Source organism: Emydura macquarii, unplaced genomic scaffold (assembly GCF_026122565.2).
Source record: "Emydura macquarii macquarii isolate MOO-44397 ecotype Brisbane River unplaced genomic scaffold, CSIRO-AGI_Emac_v2 contig_691, whole genome shotgun sequence".
Classification (NCBI taxonomy): Eukaryota; Metazoa; Chordata; order Testudines; family Chelidae; genus Emydura; species Emydura macquarii.
Genome location: NW_027130828.1, coordinates 3,007,501 through 3,030,391, shown reverse-complemented (window position 1 = coordinate 3,030,391; position 22,891 = coordinate 3,007,501). Strand labels below are relative to the sequence as shown.

General features: G+C 36.8%; 1 protein-coding gene across 5 annotated transcripts in view; it reads right to left on the bottom strand.

The window, feature by feature from the left end:
* DENND1A (DENN domain containing 1A) overlaps positions 1 to 22,891 on the bottom strand; it is a 339,130-nt gene that overhangs the window by 245,129 nt on the left and 71,110 nt on the right. For 4 of the 5 annotated variants that reach the window (XM_067541721.1, XM_067541722.1, XM_067541718.1 and 1 more), the window contains exon 4: positions 2,476 to 2,525. The exons of the other annotated variant lie outside the window; for it this stretch is intronic. In XM_067541721.1, the coding sequence (XP_067397822.1) occupies positions 2,476 to 2,525 (50 nt within the window). The remainder of the gene's footprint in view (positions 1 to 2,475; positions 2,526 to 22,891) is intronic. 5 annotated transcript variants of the gene reach the window in all.

Sequence of the window (22,891 nt, the reverse complement as noted above, 5' to 3'; positions counted from 1 at the left end):
GATATAAGAGTGCACTCAGAGTGGGACTAAACACTTAGAAAACAGCTGAATCAAATTTCAACCAATCAAAGATTCAGTTTTTGTTCTGTTCTTCGCATTTGTACAAAATATATCAATTTTCAAATTTAACATTTTTTTTTTTAAAATTACATAATTGAAAAAACAAGAAAACTAGAGGCAACATGCCTAGGCGTGGACAGATTAGACTTTTATCGGTAAATGTCAGTAAACATCGATTTCACTATACACAGGCAAACCAATGAAAAAATATTTGCATCACTAATAATTTTACCAATAGGCAAGTAAGAAAAATGCTACTTGAGAGAGTTTGATTTAAGGATATTTATTTTCTATACTTTGACAAGTGATGTTGACAACTTGTGTCTTAACTGTTACAATGCTTTAACTTTTTTAATCTCAACATCTACTGTCATTAAATAATTATTTTCTGACCCTGCATAAATGAGCAACTGTGAACATTTAAACACAAAGTGCTTAAAATCCATAATTTTAATCAACTGAAAAATTAAATGGATAACAAAAATTTTTTAAAAATCTTAAAAACAATCATCAATATTACCACTCACAATTATAAATAAAATCTTATTATGAAAAGCCTCAATATGTCAATGCAAAATAGGCACAAATGTTTCTATTAAAAATGAAGCCGCCTTTCTACATGTGTAATGATTATGAAACATAGGAAAACAAAATCATATCATGACACTCTTACAAAGATGGGGAAGCAAGATCAGTCAAAACAGTAAATGCAAAATAGCAGAAGTGTCTGTAGTGTTTAAGAGATTGTCCTTTAAGTGAAAAAATGTTAAGTCTTTTAATGTTGGTGAAAAGACTCATTTTGACATCCTAGGAGACTGGAATCTTCTATTCATCCAGGTCAGGTACTGCACAGGCAGCAGCAGTGCAAGCTTCCCCTTAGCAGTGCCTCACCAATGTCTCTCAGCCCTGAGCTGGAGGGACCACCGCTAGGGTTGAAAGGACAGCTCAGTCTGCATAGCTCATTCAGCGAGATTACCAGCAAGGAGGACAAACTGTGGTGGTGGTTTTATTATGTGGACACCTGTACTCCAGGAACTGGACTGAGATCAACTAATTTCACAAAGGCCAGTGAAGAGCTTTCCAATGATAATAACTTCTAGTCACTATTGAACTGGCCTATATTCAAGTCAGTGCCCTAGAGACTAAAAGATTCTGTACCCACTCAATCTGTGCATGCATGTATGATTAAGTTACTAATTAGTAACTGTTGAGAATGTCTAAATAAAAGTGTATGCAGTGTTGTTGTAGCCGTGTTGGTGCCAGGATATTAGAGACACAAGGTGGGTGAGGTAATATCTTTTATTGTACCCAACCTCTGTTGGTGAGAGAGGCAAGCTTTCGAGCCACAAGAGTTTTACACACAGAATTACCATTCTCAGATCTGAAGAAGAGCTCTGAGAGACTTGAAAGCTTGTCTCTCTCACCAACAGAAGTTGGTCCAACAAAAGATATTATTTCACCCACTGTCTCTCTAAATAAAAGTGAGTTTTAATATGGATGCTATAAAACTATCTACATTCTATATTTACTCCCAGCCCACAGCAACAGATTTTTTATTTATTTTCCTTTTAAAAAGAAGATACTGAGTTATCACACATATTCAGGTTGGCCTGTGGGATAAAAATGATAGATGAACAGTTGCTTGGAGGAAAAATAAAGGTGCTTCAAATTGCAAATAAATACAATTTATGCAGAAAAATTTATTCCTATTGTAGATACCATGCATATTCCACTGAAATGAGCAAAACATGTTCTTATAATGTCTAGTAGTTGTGATTAACATCAGTTTTAGCTTATCAAAAAAGTACAGAATATTAGCTGTTGTGAAACTAATGCTGTCAACAAATCTTTTGATGCTTTTGTGTGACAAACAGAGGTGTATCATTTCAGAATATGAATATTTACCATTTCCATGAAATAATTCTACCTTCAAAAAGTAAGCAAAAGCAATTAGTATCTGTTATTTTTAAAATAAAATAATTAAATATTTCCAATAGAAAATATTAACTTGCCAAGTAATCTAATCCTCATTTAACTTCCTTAAACAAGTCACAAACTATGTTAAATATCCACAAGACAACTGCCAACTTTCCCCAAAATTCTTAAGGGATTCTTAGCATTAACCATTCTTAGAATATATTAAATTAACAAAGTTTAATTTTGGTTTCCAAATCTTGTTTAAAAATAGAACAAAATGCATTTTGACTGCTGGCAATGCACAGTTCTAACTTCTAAACTCTTTTGATAATGCCCATAAAATCCGCAGGAAAAAGGGATATTGCAACTATAATTTGCACTTGGGTGCTTTAAATCACAGTCAAACAGACAGAACATTAAGAATGGTATGGTTTTTATTTTCTGCAACAGTTTTATTGACAAGATTTTTTCTTGTAAAGTTTGAAAATCTAACACTACCTGTCCACATAGAAGGGGAAACAAAACTTGGTCAAAGTCTGTAGAACTTCCTGTGGAGAGAAAAAGAGATAATTTATACATCTAATGGGACCAATAAATCTAACATTAACCACAGTATATAATCTCACAATTTTGCCCTGAAGAAATAGGAGACAGATGAAGAAATATTCTTTTTATCAATTACATGGAAGGAGTACCAGGCAGTCAATCATGTGAAATAATAAACATGATCAAACTTCATTAAAAATGAAAAATTAATCAAGATTCACACATGGGTAAGCAGCAGGAGCCATCCAACAAAGCTCCAAAGGGAAGGAGGAGGTTGGGTTGTTGAGTGTTAACACCCCTCTGGGGACAATCTCTAGCCTGACCATATGGATCATAGTGAATAACACCAAACCACATGGGTTTGGCCTGGCAGGACCGCTTCTGCTGGCACAGCTTTTGCTTGTTACCTAGGAACATGGGTCTGTGGGATTACAAAATGCTTCCTAACATCAATAGGACAAATAAAATATAAAACCCATAGTCTAATAGGAAATGTTAAAGAAAAATTGCTTTTATCTATTAGTAATGAAAGTCTGAAGTGTAAATGGATTTTATCAGAATTGATTATTTATACGTTGTACTTTAATAAAGAAAGCTTCAGCACTGCATAATATAATGTTTAATTATTAAAAAAATCTCATTCACTAAACAGAAGCATTGTCATTAAATGTGCAAAGGTAGAAAGATAGAAAGGTGTGTTTCAAGACTTTCAGGTGAAGAAATCCCACATTAAAAAAAAATGATATCCTTTCAAAGCTAGAATTCCCTAACACAAAATCCACCTCAAATGTTTATTAGTTTACTAACATTTTCCACATGCAATTTCATTGCCTAGTTTCTTTCCCTTCATATTTGAATCTCAAAACTATAAGATTTTTCTTTTTACTTCAAATTCAAACAAGACTGCCTAGAGCAAATCATAACCAATTTGATAAATAAAGGATTGATTTACAAATGTAGAACTTTCTGACCAATAATAAATTATCACTGCCAACTGAATTGATGCTTCTCACTTCATTTATTTTTAAAACCAATTTCCTCATTGAACAAATAAACCACATCAATCTAATAACCGATTCAATGAAGCAGAAAGCATATTGACTTCCCCCATAAGAACATGTTTCTTCTACATAACTCAATTGAGCATATCCCATTCTTTACTACAGTTTCAAGCTCAATTGTTCACATTGAACCCTTCTGGAGGTTTCTTGCTAACCGAAAGTATGATAAATTATGATAAATTATGAACTAAGAAGAATTCAGGTAAGGACTGATAAGGGCAATTTCCATTCTTGGCATATGATTAATAAAAATATTTAAATATCTTTTTTAAAGGAAGGATTTGTTGAAAAATTCAATGTTAAGCATTCAGATCTCTCCCTCTTTCTCCTTGCAATCTCAACCAGAAATATACAGAGAAACTATAGGTTATGAGTTGGCCCCAAGTTCTGAAAATATTATACATAAACTGTAACCTGTTATCTGTATAAATAATACTGGGCTCTATTTATAAAATATTATCCTGATTTTGCAATCTGATCCAGTTAAGCAGTTCCATCCTTCTGCAGAGTCCTATTGTCTTCAAGGGATCCACCCACCTGTGAAGATCTGATAGCAAGATCTGACCCTCAATTTGCTACCTTGCTTATGCATAAAAAACCCAATGAGTTCCAAATCTAAATCTTACGTAAAGCCTATATCCATTACATGAAGTAGTAAACCTAAATGGACTGCTGATAGGTTCAAAACTACAATGGCAGGGGACTAGACTGCCTGTATATTTAGTGGCCTTATTAATTAATAAATATTCTGCGTGGCATAATGGCTGTATTTACAAAACTACTATTTTTAAGAGCAAGAACACTGCAAGGTTGCTAGAGATAATTTTAATATACAGTGTTAAAAAGATAGTAGGCCAGGCTTTTTAAACAGCTTATCATAGTTACCCTAATGTGGTAGAATATATTGCTTTCTATTACCATGCTGAAATAAGATTTAATATTTGTTATACTTGCAAGTAGAAATATCCACATAATAAAACAACACATTTGTAACAAACTTTACCATCTTATCAGCATTGTGTTTCTACAGGGACAATGCAACACAAATTATTCAGAACATAACCTGTGCTTCTTTCTTGGTATTGCATATCTTCCAAAGCACAGAATTAAAATTGAAGCCTCACGTGTTAGAAACTGTGTCCAATCATCCTTTTGTGACTTTGTAATAATAAATAATAATAATCATCAACCTCGTACAACATTTTGCAGCCATAAATTTCAAATTTGTTTACTGGGTATAAAGTATAAACTCCGTCACACATTACATAGCATATCCATTTGTCTTAGTTTACAGTGCGTGGGGGAAGAGGAGGACTGCCCACTAACATAGGTTTAAATTTAAAAATACACAGATACACTCTTTAAAAAAAAATCTTCATAATTAGTGAAGTTATTATCTAAAATAGTTTTGCATTTCTAAAAACAAAGGTCATTTAGAGGCAAAGAGTAATAATATTAAAAGAATTTTTAAATTTTTGCTCTGAGTTACATATTAATTACTGTATATTTATTAGTGTGTATTTTGTACATTGCTCTGTTTAAAAGTCAGCAATGTTCATGTAAAATAAATTCCCATAAGAGTTGTTTTAGAAGAGCATTAAGACAAAAACTAACATTTCTTGTAATACTTGCTTTGCTTTATAATTTATTTTAAGATCACATGCAAGACAATAGAGGTGGTATCAATAGCCTTTTTTTCTTATTCTACTTCCTCATGTCTATGTTCTAATAGAAAAAATGCACAAATGCCTTCTTTCCCCTCCCTAACAACCAACACCACCCAAGATCTAAAAAAGTACAACTGAGTGGATAAAATGTAAATGATTCAACAGCTAAAACCAAGGTCTCAAGGGCATCAGGTGCCAGTTTTCTGGATCAATCCCCAAGTATATATTTTCACAATTCTTTTTATATGCAGTTTGATTTTTAACATTTTAATGAGGAAAAGTGCATCTTTAGCAGCCAGCCACCACAGTTAAAGTGCAGGGCATGAACTGTGTCCCAGGAGGGATTCAGCCTAGCTATGTCACCACTGGCTTTAGGATATACACCACCTGGTTCCATGTCCCCAGGTTCCAACTCTTTTCATAATCAAAACACTGCTGACATTATAAACCCCATACGGTTTTTCTAAAATCTTCCCCAATCAATATAGCCAACACACAACTTATCGGAGACAACACAGAGCTCATTGATTAAATTTGGTTTCAGAAGCAAAGTTTCAAAATAAATGAGACATGGATACAGCATTGAGCCCTTTCGTACTACAGGGCAATTTGTGAAGGAGGAAGTCTCTGAATGCCCTCCTCCCCAGTTATACTTAAAGATATATGGGAAGTAGGGGTTATTAGACATTAAAACATGTACCCTGTTCACAGAGAGTTTATGCTTGTATCCTACACTATTCAATAAAGTGAGATTAAACGACTTATGTGCAATAAATTTGAATTTGCTGACACAAATACTTGTTTGATATAGGGATGTAAAAGGTTAACCGTTTAAATGGTAATCAGCTATTTAAACGTTTTAAACAGCTGATTACCGTTTAAACTGGGGGGGGGGCAGAGGGGAGCAGCAACTGGGCTGGCTTCCCGCCAGCGAGAGCAGCTGGTGAAGCGTGGAGCCCAGCACACCGGGGTAGCCGCAGGGGGGCTGGCTCCCCGTGAGCAGGGGGGAGGTGTGGAGCCCAGTGCCGGGGTAGCCGCAGCTGATCTGGGTTGCGGAGCCCAGCACTGTGGAAGACTAGTAGCTGCAGCTGGGTGGCTCCCTGTAAGAGCGGGGGAGGTGCAGAGCCCAATGCGGGTGGCATGGGGGGCGGGGGAGGGTGAGCCCAGCTGCGACTATCCCCCAGCACTGGGCTCTGTGCTTCCCTATTGGCAAGAGCAGCTCAGCTGCAGCTACCCTCCCCCTCCAGCGTTTAACCGCTTAAACATTCTATTTTTGGAATGTTTAAATGGGTTTTTGATTAAACTAACTTTTACATCCCTAGTTTGATCATCTATGAATTTAGTATACACTTACTGCATAATGTACATTGACTCAGACAGACATTTTTAAACCCTTCTTTGTATGCTCATTTTTCACATCCTTTGCTTCCTGGCCAGGAGGACAGGCAGGCAGCTCTCTAGTGGAAGGAACACTAGCACTTCCCAGACTAGTACAGAACACTCCAGCCTCCCCCTTCCAGCATTAAACTTCTCAACCGTTAGATGACAAAGCCAGGTGAGGTTCTAAATTTACAATTTTATTCATCACAGTCCTGTCTGGAAGGGAAACTTTGAAGGCTGATTTCAATTAAATTAATTGGAATCATTAATAATCAGACTGAACATTTCATACAGGTTGTGTGCATGTGTGTGGGGAAGGGGTTAGAAGAGAATCCTGCAAAGATAATCACAGGTAACATAACTACTTTGCATTTCTGTAGTGCCTTTTCCCAGAGTCATCACAAAAGCTTTACAAACAGACTTAACTCCTTTCTTTCCCTTTTTCAAATGAAATTTTAACAAACAATTGCATTTTGTAGCTAAAAAGTGCCTAACTAATCTGCACTGAGAAAACAGTGTGCTTTACAAACAGTCCCTATGTCTTTACAACAGGACTAATGCTTTATGCGATTTTAGGCAAGTTCTCAACTGGTGTTAATACTGTTAGGAAAAATATTCACAGACCAACATTTAAAAGGACATCACTATAATGAACAAAACAAAAAAATGCAAGGAATTTCCAAGTTAATGTTGAAACTTTGTTTTTAAAGTACTGCCCTGTGCTTCCTTAATGAATGGGTCTCTGAGCTGCATGCGACACTGCATACTGGTACCATGTGTTCTGCACATGCTGTAGTGATCTAAACAGGGCTTTCAACTTTAACTCTGTATTTCTTAGATTGTGTCAGGATAGATTTTGATTCGATTTTTGAGTGGGATTACATATAATGGGAGGGAGGGGAGAAAAAGTAATACCAAACAATAACAAAAAGGGCAGAGAGTGTTCAGTAAACAGGATAAACCATAGTGAAACTGCTACTGTCTACACATTTTTAAGGTAGACTTAACTAATGGATCATAATGGCTTTTACAAAACCATTATGTCTACCCATTAAATTTGTATTGTGGTATCATGCACATGTAAACATCTCACCACAACAGTTTCTAGTTATATCTGTCTGAATTTAAAAACTTTTGAGAGAGAAGTTTTAATACAACAGACTACTGGAACTCCATATACCACATCCTGCAAATCTCTCTCTTAGTACCTGCCTCATTGACAAGTTACACTGTTAATCCAGAGTGAAACCAACAATACACAACATCCCATGTTAAAATGCTAATCCCTGGAAATGTTTATGCACAGATGATGTAGCTAATTATAATAATTTAGTAGTTCAGATTTTTATTTCTTCAAGTTATTTAGTATTTATTAAACAACTTTTTCATAATCTCTGTCCAACACATAGAGGAAGACCAGGTACATAGCCCATGGAGTTTATCATCTAAGATTCCTTCTGAAGCATCTAGCACCGGCCACTGTCACAAGACAAGAGAATGGGATAGATGAACCACTGGTCTGATGCCGTATGGTCATTCTTATGTGCTACAAAACAATGACTGGGGTTCTATAATCCTTTAAGTGATATTGTGTTTTCTTCATTTTCTTACTGCCCTCCTAACACCCTACTTCCACTGCAGCAATCTGTAGATTGACATTGGAAGGTTTTGCATTAAAATATGTTCCAAGGATGAACTTGGATGATACAAGGCTGGTACGTTTGCTGCAAGAATAGAGGCAGACTGTTCAAGGCATAGGATATTCCACAGAAAAAGACACACAGATAAGTAGGAAATGGAAACAAAGTTGAGTTAGGCAGTAGTTTGAATAAATGAGAACAGAGGCATAGGAAGTAGGGGAGTGGTGAAAGGTCATGAAAGTGAAGACGAGAAGCTTGAACCTGTTGGAGAAAGTGAATTGAGTCAGAAAAGGGAAATGACATGGAGGAAGATGGTTAAATTACCTATACTTAGATGGACTGAAGGGGAGCCAACCGAGAGACCAGGGAGAAACAAGACGCAGAAGTTGAGAAGAGATATTACCCAAAGTGTGGGCAAGGTTTTAGCCGTGGGATGAGAGAAAAAGTATGGAATTTTGAGATTATATAAAAATGAAAAATTAGGAGTGATCTGGATTTGGAGGAGAATGAGCAAGAGGGGACAAATATGACCTGTTACATGGGGAGAATAGTTGAGCCAATGATTAAAAAAAGAGAGGGAGAAGGAAGGTATGAAATTTAGTTTTAACACACTGACCTTAAACCAGAATCAGATTTTGGCAAGGCTGTCGGAGGAGCAAAACTGAACAGAGGAGAAAGAGGTTGGGAGCGCAAAGATAATTTGCAAATCATTCAGGCAGACATGGTAGCTGAAGCTGTCAACACAGATGAATTTCCCCCAACCAATAAAGTGTAGAGGGAAAACCAGAGGGGTTCAAGGACAGATCGAGAGACCGAAGGAGAAAAGAGGAGACACTATGTAAACAGCTGGAGAGACAGGAGGAGAACAGGAAATCGGAGTGTCATGGAAGCTCAAGGAGGAGAGTGTGATCAAGGAGGATGAGAACAGGAACCTGACTAGACCAGGAGGTGGCTGTTTGTGACTTGGTAAGAGCCATTTTAGCCGACAACATAGCAAAACAATTTAATTTTACAAACTCCGAGTGTTACTGTCCACGTGCAAATTAAAAGCAAAACATAGCTGTAAGAAAGAGGGGCAAAGTGGTCTTAAAATACAAGTTTTACAAATTGCTCCCAAGCACACATATTAAATATCAACTATAAGCACAGGGAAAATGTTAACATTTTCTAATGGAGTTGCCAATCCTACTTTAACACATTAAAGTACACTGATTGGAAAAGTTAACTTTTATTAATAAATTGAATACTCTTTGTACAAAATGTAAATAAATTTGGCTATTTTTGTAATCTATTTTCAGAGCCACAAGAAATACCTACCCTACTTTTATAGTCAACTTTTCTCAGTATTCTTTTAAGATAACAATTTGTTATTATATCTTTAAATACTAGTGTGGAATAAGCGGGACTTGCTAGGGAAAAAAGTTCCGGGAATCTGTGCACGGGGCGCGCACACACCTATATTTGAATGCATATGAGCAATCACTCGAAGATAGAATAACAGATTTAAAAAGTAAACATTTCAGTTGCCACCTCACCAAAATACACTTAAAAAATACAACTTAAATACTCCAAAATACTACTTAAAATGGATGACAACCCTATTTAGAACCCAAAGGAAGTTTTAAAATAACATCTGAGTTCAGAACAATGTAGAGCACTATAAATTATATAGCCTACAAAGTCGATGTAAACTTCATACCAATGCTCCTGCCAGCAAAAGGGATCCTGAACCTTAACTTCTTTACTCACTTCAATCCAAACCAAAGCAGTCAGTAAGTAATTTGGAAACAAATTATCTTTTGTTAAAGAGTTATTAAAAAACAACACTTCACAATGTGTCTGTTTTAAATGACACAAAAAGACAGTCATGTATCAAAATCTCAGTTTAAAGAATATTCAGTGTTGTGAGACAAGCCCATATTATTAAAAATTCAGTCACTTCCTAAACGAACACTGATAGAAGTAATAAAGGAGGGTTAAACGGAGGTTTGAGACTTAATTTATTTGCATTTGTTAGAGTTTTTTATGTTTATTATGTTATATAATACACATTTCCCTTTCTGAAGTTACATTATTTTGATTACAGATTATTAACAATCTTAAATGTAATAACATGTAATTATGTAATTAAGTAAAAATTCAGATGCAATATTAGCATATGAAGATGTAAAAATTATTCTCAAACTTAAGGGAGAACATGCTGCATATGATGGCTGGTATCACAACCACAACAAAAACAGCAACGTATATAGTTTACATTGGAAATACACCACTGGCAAAGTTTCGTTTTTAAGAGAAGTATTGGATGCAAAAAACAGTATGAGTGAAATATATTTCTTTTGCCCTCCCTTCTTCTTTAAAAAGAAAATTCTTTAAAACATATTCACCAAGTAACACTTTTTATGCCAAATTTCAGCCTACAGTAACTTTTCACTGCCTTTGTTATAAACTTCTGAAGAGAGGGGCTTAATTGAAAAACCTGCCCAGGTTTATCCATAGTAGCAGTATTAAGCACTAAAAATAATTATTAGGATAGTTTGAATATTACAAAATTAGTAATCAGTCATGTTAAGAGCTTTTTCTGACAAATAACAGCAATATTTGACTAAAAGCATTAATTTCATGAGCTTAATTTAGTAGTATCAAAACAATGCTATAAAAACAATATTCCAAGATAATTTTATAGCAGTTGCTCATCCATTTCCTTAAAAACTTTTTTTTAAAATCCATTAACTCTTAATTCTTTATGCAATTAGAAAGCAAGGGTAGGGAAGCTTTCTACAAATCTCATGGATTCCTTTTTCCTATATGGTGATGGAGAAGGGGAAAAAAGGGTACTGGAATGAAATAATAACACCGTTTCAGTGTAGGCCATCACTTGCCCTCAGGATGGTGCTATAAAAAACAAAAACAAACAAACAAAAAAAAAAAAACCTTAGCTAGAGAAAAGAGCACTGAAATAAATAATGTTTTGTACGCATATTAAAAGCAGTTAGTATTTAAATATTTTACACTCACAAAAATGTGCACAGATGGGCAACTTTTCTGCTTGCATTAGTTAAAAAAAAATCTTTCATTATCAAGCTCAAAATCCTTGAATTTTTTAAACTTAATTGTGCCTCTGTTTCTTAGAATTCACACCCCAAGGCCAAAGCTTTCCTGCCACCAGTCCTTCAAATCTGACTTGGACATTACACGGAAGGCGGCTCCAAGCCTCCCTGAGGTCTCGCTCCTTTTACAATATACGCAAAAGCAGTAGATAATGGGCCTATGCTGAATTCACTGCTCTACACAACTCCTCCTGGGACACAGGCCTAGCAGATGTGATAAAAACTGTGTCAGAGAAGTAGCAGTAGTTTGTGCCTTAATAACAACTTAAACCTCTAAACTAACCGAACAAAAAAGAAATGGTTATTACTTTTCTCATTAGCACCAACCTGAGAGTAACACTGAGCTAAAACATTTTAGCAGCTCGTCCCACAGACTTCACACTGCCATCACCCAAATAAATAATGTTCTAAATTAAAAAAAAAAAAAAAAAAAAAGAATCCACCCTTAGCTAAAATCTGTTCTTGGCTCATGATAAAATTAAATCCTAATACACATTACACAAAGGTTTACATCTGTCCAGAAGATGTTCTACTCTTTTTTCAATTTTAAATTAGGAAAAGAAGTTGAAGAATTATATTTAAAATAACAATGAACTTACAAAGATCAAATCCACTTCTGTGGTAATCATAGAAGTGAATGCACTGATATGGATGAGAAATATTAATATGAGAACAGCTAACTCTGTAAAAATTGCCATAGTGTTAAATCATAAATACGGTTCTGAGATTTAGAAACAAAGGTGTGGAATTTTTCAACTTTGAATTTGCGTGAATTTATATGAAAACTGTTAGCTGTGGGTATATAACTACACGCTTCTAGAACTAAGATTTTTGTCATTTTCAAAAGGCTAATTTAATTATACAGTACCAAAAACATAGATTTAAATGTATACTTTGGATAATATTTGATAAATGATATAATTTTGCCTTCAGATGATTGGCCCTTTTAAATGCCGTCTCAAATATTCTATTCAGCCACAACGACATACCCACTTAATCAGCTATCATTGTTCTCTGAGGCAGGACTTTGTTGTCAAGACAAGCACTGAAACCTTTAAAAAATTTCAGAACTGGCATAAGAAAAAAGTGATCTTTGTCAAACAAAGACAAATTTATGCAAATCTTTTATAAACATTCACAAACATTTATTTAGCTTTTGAAATGTTGGCCTCATTTGAGAGCATGAAAATGAGGGGGAAGTAGTAAGATGCAAAGGACAGCTTAGAGGCTGGCACACTGCATAAATATTCAGAAGGAAGATTATAGGATTCATGTTAGGCTGTCTTAGGTTTCTCCAAAGTCCACATAGAATACCAAAGAACAAAACTAACGAGAAGTAGAGCAGATGTTAGACAATGCAGCAGCCCTCTTTTCCTCTCTCACTTGGCTATACTTGGGCGCTTTCATTTTTCCTTTCAATATGGTTAGGTCATTCAAGGATTCTCCTATAGACCCTGTATTGTGGCTACAGAGCTATAAGCTGGACCTCTGTCAGCTTTCCAAAAGTTTCCAATGAAAAGGCATTATGCAAATTCTACCTCTCTTACCCTCTTTCAGGGAAAAAAAAGCCTCCAGTATGTAGTCATTGGAGTATTGGAAGTCCCTGCCTTCATTTCTGTATGGTTGTGTTTGCCTTAGGGCCATGCTGCTTGTTTTGACAGTGGATGCCCCTAGATAGTTGGGATTAGTCGAGCTTGTTTAGATAAACTTGAAATCAAGGCCTTCTCTAGGTAGACAGCTAGATGTAGCTACCGAGTTTCCAGCTGCCTTCTTCTTTCATCCCAAAACAACTGCAGATTCACAGTAGCTATCACAGCCACAGGCTATGTCACATACATAAGTACAAAATTAAAGGCTGCTAAAAGAAGCCTTTGTAAGTCTTAGTGCTAAAATAAGGAATCTGTACTGCATAGTTTATACAAATTATTCAAGAAGCACCAGTAAGGCATTGCAAAGGATAGTTAACAAGACATGTTCATAAAAGACAGATGTGTTTAAATAAATGGGTAAGATTATGTTTTGTTAATTTCACATCACTACCGCCCACTGCCCAAATTTTTGTATATTATTTATTGTAAAAGGTTAATTGCTAAAACATTTTCAAATATTTATCCTACTCATCTAACAAAAAACCTTATGCTGATCTATGACAATGTGAGAATAATGTTATTCATTACAGTTAGATTTGGGCGTTAGGTCAGATTTTCTTAGGGAATATTTAAAAAACAAATAAACAAACAAACAAATCTGATTTGATCCTAATGAAGACGTTGTATTCAGAGGTATCCAAATCATATGAAGAATTGAAGGTTTCAAAAGAAAAAAGGCAAACCTCATAACTAAATTAAAAAAAAAAAAAAAAAAGGAGACACTAGCAACAGTGCGCTAATTATTTAATAATGTAATCATCCAGTTCTCAGATCTTTGTAATTTACCCAACAAGAGTATAATCTGTCATGAAAAAATAGTGTGTCCACTGATCTTACATTGTAAGCTCTTCAATGCAGGAACTATGTCTTCATATACTTTTGTACAATACTTAGCACAGTAAGGTCTCCGGAAAATATTATAATGCTAGAACTAATCATAGACTCAGACTTTCAGGCCAGGAGGGACCATCATGATCATCTAGTCTGACTTCCTGCACATTGCAGACCACAGAACCTCATCAACCCACTCTGTAATAGACCCATATCCTCTGGCTGAGTTACTGAAGTCCTCAAATCATGATTTAAAGATGTCAAGCTACAAAGAATCCACCATCTACTCTAGTTTAAACCTGCAAGTCACCTCTGCCCCATGCTGCAGAGGAAGGCGAAAAACCTCTGTCAATCTGACCAAGGGGAAAATTCCTTCCTGAGCCCAAATATGTCAATCAGTTAGACCCTGAGCACATGGATGAGACCCACCAGCCAGACACCTAGGAAAAAATTCTCTGTAGTAACTCAGAGCCCTCCCCATCTAGTATCCCATCATAAGCTGCTGGAGATATTTGCTGCTACCTGTGGCAGATCAGCTACATGTTATTGTAGGCAGTCTCTTCATACCATCCCCTCCATAAACTTATCAAGCTCAGTCTTGAACCCAGTTAGGTTTTTTGCCCCCACTGCTCCCCTTGGAAGGTTGTTCCAGAACGTCATTCCTCTGATGGTTAGGAATCTGCATCTAAGTTCAAGTCTAAAATTCCTGATGGCCAGTTTATATCCATTAGTTCTTCTGTCCACATTAGCACTGAAAATTATTAAAATTATTAAAAGTATATGAAAATTATTAAAAGACTGCATATTCTATTGTAAAGTTATCTGAGATAGTCCATTAAAAAGTCTTATAGAACTGCAAGATATTATATCGTGATCTTTATCCACAGTATAATATCTTGTGTTTTCCTGGGACTGGTTACTGCCAATATAGGATAGACATTGTGGTGAATTTTTGAGTTCAAACTTACATAGCATAAATTCTGTTGACCACTAACCTGAACAGGAAAGGTGGCCTGAAACAGCTAGAGACTGGCAAGCATAAATAGAAACTAAACAGAGAGAAAATTTTTGAAAAATAATGGAAAAGATGACAATTTGATTACACTATAATGCATAAAGGATCCTGATCTTACAAAATGTATTGATTGTTGTTAATGAAATGATAAAAAATATATGCTAAGTAAATCTTTATTATGATGATTGGGGAAACTGTCTATGTACAACTTAAATGTGACCTGAAAAAGAGCTCTGTGTAAGCTTGAAAGCTTGTCTCTCTCACCAACTGAAGTCAGTCCAATAAAAGGTATTACCTCACCTACCTGTCTCTCGAATAGCCTGGGACAACACGGCTACAACGCTGCATATGTACAATTTATGAATGCTGTTTGAGATTATGATCTCCTTATATATACACATGGACTACAAACTCCATTTTGACTGTAAGGCTAGTCTGCCTTCTCTGCTATCTTTTTATCTCCATCTTCAGATGAAATTCCAAGAGGTAGTGACACAGGGCTAACCCCAAAGAGTTGCTGAATGTTGACAGTCTTTTACTCAAATAGAAATATCTTGGACAACGCAGGTGGCCAAAGCAAAGAAACCTGGTTCTGCCCCGTGTGCTAATAACCAGGCAACAATCACCAGATGGGGAATGCTGATAATCTGGACAAGACTGATCGAGGGGTTAGGGGGGCTCACACAACAGAGGGGACTGAACTTTATAAAGGAGGATTCTCTCACTCCAGCCATTTTAAAGAAGGAGAGGAAACCAGAAGCAGAAAGCAAGGCTGTGTGGGAGGAAAAGGGGAAGAGATCCTGGACATCCTAGGGGACTCTGACTTAAGTCAAAGGAATACTCCAGAATGGTGAGGAAATTGAAGCAGGGAAGGTTGTGTAGATCAGTGGTTCCCAACTTGTGGCCCAGGGGCCAAAAGTGGCCCGCAGGGGCTTTCAAAGTGGCCCGCGGCTCCCCCCCTGCTGGCTGCAGAAGGGAGCTGCTGCCTAAAGACCCAGGCAGTGCATGTTTCCGTGGGGCTAAAAGACTGGTGCAGGCTCCTTGCTGCACCCAAGGGGATGGGAGATCAGCGCTTCCCTCCCTCTGGCTGTAGCAGGGAGCACGGCAAAGCACTCAGCCTAGGTCCATAGGCGCTGGGGTCCCTGTTGGAGCCTCAGGGAGGCGAGATCAGTGCTCTTCTCTCCCACCTCCAGCAGAGAGCAAAGTGCTCTGCCTGGGTCCATAGGTGCTGGGGTTCCTGCTGGAGCCATAGGAAGGGGAGCACTGATCTTCCGTCTCCTTGGCTGCAGACGAGAACAACTGCCTAGATACCCAGGTGGCGTGCACAGGACTACAGGATGTGTGCAGTTTCCCTGCTGCAGCAGGAAGACGGTCCTTGCTGAACTCCTTCCATCTGGCTGCAGTGGAAGGGGGGAGGGGGGACCTGCTGGCAGAGACTGGTGGCCCTTTAGGGTTGTAAAAAGGATATCTGTGGCCCTCAAACCAAAAAGGTTGGGAACTACTGTGTAGATGTTTTATTGTTTTGTCTGTATCTACAGCTCTCTTATGCTGTCTAAAGTAAAAAGTAATTGTTATAGAAACTTTACAAAGCCTGTGTGTTATGTGCTTCATCCATTACACATCCCTGAAGAGGTAAACTGTACACCAGAATGTCTTCAAGGCTGGAGTTCTAGAAAGAGATGTGCTTAACTTACTGGGTTGTCTTGGGAGGCCAGCACTGGTCCTGGGGGCACAGGACAGCTGGACTGCAAGATAACACTTCTATGAAGGAGTAACAGGCTGTGCCTGTGCCCAAGAAGTGTGCTAGCGAGGCCAAAGAAACAGACCAAGAGAACAGACCAAGAAAAGATTAAGAGCACATGGATCTGGCATGGTGGGATCCAAATATAGCTGCCATGTGAGTGTCCAGTGGGGAGAGCATTACCAGGACACTGATGCTTGTACATACCTAGAACAATACTATCAGGTATCAGAAATTAAGTCTGTTTTGGTGGCTGTGCCTTCAAACAGTTCCAGTAAGGATCAGGTTCCTTCTAGCTGATGGAGAGAAACACACATAGCTCTTCTATATCACTTTACAAATATCAGCTAATCAACCTGCATAATACCCCTGTGTTATAAATATATGCTATCCTCATTATACAGATGAGAAAATAGAGACAGCAAGGCTAAGTGACTTGCCCAAGGGAGACCTATAGTTAAAATTTAGGAGTGCCTATTCTCAATGTTATGTTCACATCACACCTGTCAGGATTCTCAACAGGAGGAAGAACTTGAATCCTTTCAGTATCTCACCTGATGCAACCAACAGAAAGGAAGGAATTTCCCACTGTCAAACTTTCTGGAAATGAAGTGGGATCAGTTCTGCTGTTCCCCTGTAGAATCGCAGGTGATAGTGATTTTGGTTTTTGTAATCTGCTAATATTCACTCATCAGTTTTATCCAGGTATGGAGTAAAATAACCAGTTTGGAGATTTTTTTGTTTATTATTCTGGATGCGCCTTTAACACTTTCTTAAAAATATTAATTAATTGTCATGCACAGTCTTTACTGAAGACAAGACATTTAACATGTTTAAGGTAGGGCATTTAAAACAACATATGCTTACGTATAGTATACAAAGAGTTTTTAAATATTTCATTAAGGTGAATGCTCAAAGTATATATAAAGTCATGCAAAAACTTTAAACTTCCCTGCTTGTAAGATAGTTATCAGCATGGACCCCATCTCTAATTTTTTCTCTCTCTCTCATGCCACCAGTGTCAAGTTCTGAGTGTGCATTCCAGAGGACTGTGGAAACTTGAATGTGAATATCAATCTACTAGCACACCTTTCCTTTCCCTTTCTTTTTCACAAGAAACAATGTCAACATGCGAACTGTAATCTCTGTAACACTGTACATATACAGAAGTATTAAGTGATAGCACTAACAATAGTGCATATGGGTATGAAAGCACAGGGATGGTTAAATCATTTAATTTCCTACTTCATATGTAAAACATCAACTCTAACGTTGCAGGAACAGAGTTTGACTTCTGTCACAATTTTAAGATAACAAGCTAATGGAAAGGTACAATTTGTTCAAAATGTGCACAATAACACTCTGCTGCTAGATCTCAGGAATCCTGACTCCCCAAGTCTCTGCTCTAACTGATAAGAACATATTCGGATATTTACTACTCATATCATATCCGCATTACTAGTGCTGACTGTTCCCACGTCTTGATGACAGACTATTCTACATAATATTCTACCCTTAGGATCTTTGAAATTACATGTAGAAGATAGGGATTTGATGACCATGAAATCTTGATCCCACTGAAGTTAATGGTAAAACTCCAACTGACTTCACTGGGAACAGGATTTCACCCCATCATTTTAAAATATGGCATCACTTTCAATATTCAATCCGGAAAAAGACGAATACAAAGACATTAACACAGCAAAAAAAAAAAAAAAAATCCAAGGGTAGTTATGACCACCCTCCCTTAAAATGTCACACATGGAACCAAGGTCCCTATTTGCAAAATACCAGGCCTCAGAAGGTGCTGCCTCATGTATAAATGGCAGAGTTCAAAAATGTCCTGTCATCCCCAAATGCCATTGCAGATACTGCAGGGGGCAGCCAATCTCTTGATTTCTGTTTCATTCCTCCTGAAGTCATTACCTGAACTTCAGTACATGACTAACCTGGCCACTAGAGGCCTGTCACCAGCTTTCCTGAGCATCATGCCTCATCGCCATCCTCCTATTCATTGACAGTACCCCTTGGCTGTGCTACTTCCTTTCTCATCTCAACCTCCCTGTCTCTTTCCCTCTTACGTAACCCTGATTCCAAAGGTGTCGGTGATTAGTTCCTTTCCCTATCCCTCACAAAATCTCTTATCTTATAAACTACCTATAAAAGTCATTTTAAAAAATATTAAGAAACTGTATATAGATGCTTTTACGCTCACTAAAAACATCTACACATCTGCACAAATGATCTGAGTTATCACAGCTCCACATTGTTGTAACCTGTTTTGTTTGTTCCTTTTCGTTGAATGATGTCTTAATGTTAGATTGTAAGCTCTTCAGGCATAGTGTATTTTGTGTGTCTGAATGGTGCCTGCCATACTTCTGAGTGCTCAATGAATAAAGGATGATACTTTTATTCCCCATTTGTTATTTGACCTGCACTGCATACAGTGAAACACACAAGACATCATAAATGTGGACAGTTATCATTCAGAGAAATGAGAATATGCTGATGCAGTAATATTTTAGGAGTGGTCAAAAATATCTAAAAAAAATCCCAAAAACCTCATTTTGTCCTTTTAGCAGTGTACATAGCTGACTATAGCAAGATATATATATATAAATGTGAGTATGTGGCTGCTTCAAGTATTCATTCTAGAAAGACTGTTCCTTGTTGGTGATAAGCTTAGGAAGACCTCTAACAATGTACTGTGTGAAGATTGTCTAATTACATCACCTTCAGGGATGCTTTCACTTATGCATCGTATTTTATGCATCTGCATATTTTAGAAAGGGCAGAAATGTTATTTTGTTGCCTGCCCTTTCAACAATCTCCTTCTCCATGTGTCACTGCAAAGATCTCCAGAACACCCACGAATTCGGGAATCACAAAACAAAGATTCTCCATAACTTGAATGGTAGAGCCACAATTCACAGTTTAGTCACACAAGCTAACAAACACCCAATATACAGATGGAAATAGCTGTGGGATGAGAAGTTAGTGTATGATCACAAATACCCCTCTAGAGTCAGAAGAATGGCCTCAAATATGACTTTGGCCTGCACCGATCCAGACTTTAAGGAACCAGTTTATTTTTAAAGTCAATCTACCATGTTCAGATTAAAACTGATCTATATTAAACTAACTACTTTCTTAATGCTGTCTGACATGGTTTTACATACAAGACAGACAGAGAACACGTGACTGGGGCCACAAATTTCTGACACTAACTCCCCCTTTCTGACCTTGGCCAGGTCACCTACCTGAAAAGACTCAATTCCACCATATAGAATAGGTGTTGTGATGTCTGCAGCACTTTGAAAATGTAAAACTCTCATTAAAACCTTTTTTATTAAGACAGCAGATTTGTACATAAGCAGACTTGGACTGGGGCCTTTGGGCATCACCATACTGTAAATGATTAGTAACAACAATCATCATAATTATAATAGAGATCTCTTAATCAGACAACTTTTATCAAAAGTTAATCAAAAACAATGATTTTTTAAAAATCGATTGATTTAAACTAGTTAGCCACACAACACATGCCACTAATACTGACATAAGCTGATCATTTGATATGCCAAATTAGACCTACATAGTACTGTTGGATGATTTAATTTATGTGCTAATTAAAAAGTTAACAGTTATAATTTCAGCCACACATAAATCTCTCTCTTCTTATCAGTATAGTGAAAGCTTTTTTTAAAATTGGCTGCTTTGAATAAGCTGATTCCATTCTGATCTGCAGCAATGCTGTTTAGCCACAAACATGATCAACAGGGGATTAAAAAAACTTGTATTTCACCAATTAACAACATAATTCAAGATACTGACATAGAACATTACTGGAAAAATATCTCCTAACTTGGAAAATACTGTCTTAGCTTAAGGTGAACATGTTATAGTTTTATCAATAAATTTAAACGCACAAAGTGATAATGATTACTCACTTTAGGCCTGAACCCACAACCTTTACTCACACAAGTGGTCTCATAGGACTTTAATGCAACTACCTGTACATAAGGGTTAGCAGGACAGGCTCTAAATTATTCACAGATCCATAGACTTTACGGCCAGAAGGGACCATTATGATAATCTAGTCTGACTGCCTACATAACACAAGCCATAGAATTTCAACCAGTAGTGTCTACCTCCAGTCTAATAACTTGTGGTTGAGCCAAAGCATGCATTTTAGAAAGACACCCAGTACTGATTTAAAGACAGCAAGTGGTGGAGGATTCTCATGCTTTGGTAAGTTGTTCCAACGGTAATTACCACCACTTAAAAATTTCCTCCTTATTCTTAGCCCATATTTATCTAATTTCCAGCCATTGGCTCCTGTTATGACTTTTTTTTTTTTTTTAATATAATTTTAAGGGCTTACACCTATCAGAAATCTTCTCCCCATGTAGGTAACTGGCTGAAAGATAAAGCCACCTCTTAACCTTCTCTTTGGTAAGATAAATAGATTGAGTTTCTTAAGTCTCGCACTGTAAGGCAGGTTTTCCAGACCTTAAATCCTTTTAGTTCTTTTCTGAATCCTTTCCAATTTTTCAACATCCTTTCTGAAGTGCAGATAACAGAACTGGATCCATTATTCCAGTAGCGATGTCACCAATGCCACATATGGAGGTTAACAGCACCCCCTACTCCTATTCAAAATTCCCACTTATACATTCAAGGATCACGTTAGCCCTATTAACCGCAGCATTGCACTGAGAGCTCATTTTCAGTTGATTATCTTAGACAACCAACTAAACAAATTTCAGAGTACTTTTTCTCAGCATATCCTGGGCTTCCGTACTATTTGTTTCAATCCATCTTAAGAAAATTGACTCTTACTGATGCACTACTGTTATGCTATGGACAAATCCATTAAAAGGGTTTTAGTGTCCACAGCGTTTACTATGACAAAGAGAAATTTGGGAAGTTCTGTTTTACTTGAAACCCTGGGATCCACCAAAATTCCAGATGGACTAATAAAAGCAGTCTTTCTGGTAGCCCACTGATAAATTGCCACAGAAGATCTACTCGCCATTCAGCATGTAAAATATTATAATCCTTCACTGTCAGTTATAATTTTAAAATGGAGATTTAATACCTTCAATATATTATGCCAAAAAGAGACCCACTAAGTTGCAAAGCATCTTTTCTATGTACACCTGAAGTGTGTTGCTTTGTTATGTACTATAAATGCATTTTAATTGTCATATGAACTTGTTGTAGCCATGTCAGTCCCAGGGTGTTAGAGAGACAAGGTGGGTGAGATAATATTTTTTATTGAACCAACATCTTTTGGTGAGAGAGGGAAGTTTTCGAGCTTGCACTGAGCTCTTCTTCAGGAGCTGTATGCTTCTCTCTCTCTCACCAACAGAAGCTGGTCCAATAAAAGGTATTAGACCTCACCCACCTTGTCTCAGTGCATCTTAACACATTTAAATAAGTATATCATGATTTATTACTACTACTACTATGAAACATGCAAGGCTGTTATGAAATATGCAAGGCAGTTATTACACTTTAAAAATTTCTGTATTCTTTATGTTGTTTGGCACTATTGCCATTAAGTAATATTAAAGAAGCAAATAAAAAGCAATATTAGTTTTGTAAATACTCAGAAAAATTAAATTCCCAAACGTGTTAGCTTAGGGGGAAGGTACTAAAAGAGGACAACTTGGAACATATGATAGGAGGAATACAGAGCAACAGAGAAGGGGAAACAATGGAAAAATCAGAGGAGAAAGCTTAAATTACCATGAATATGAGTTATCTCCAAAATCTTCATAAATTAAGAATATAATAACAGATTAGATCTGTGGTTTTGGTTTGGGCAGATGTCTCTGAACTCAGACCCAAACTTCATGATACAGTACTAGTTCTAAAGATATTCCTTTCTGAATTTCTTGGGACTTAAACCAACCCACCTTTGTCCTGGGTGCTTAAATTGTCTTCAAAGCCCCACAACGAAACAGCAGCCATATTAATCAACATTAGTGGATGCATCATTCCTTATATTTTGATGCAGAATATTAATGAAAAGCACACTTGCCAGCTTAAAACAAAGATTTTCATTCATGCTGCTGTTTTACCAATGTGTATTCAATAGGGAGTAACTGTACATGCAATTTAAATAACTCTCCGTGTTAAGTTTACAGGCATTCATTTAATAAGACTCCTTCTATGATACAATACAATCAGTGTTTACAATCTGAGGACTTAGCTATTCACTTCTTGTGTGTTTGGCAAATAGTTTGCAGTTTTCCTATTTACTATT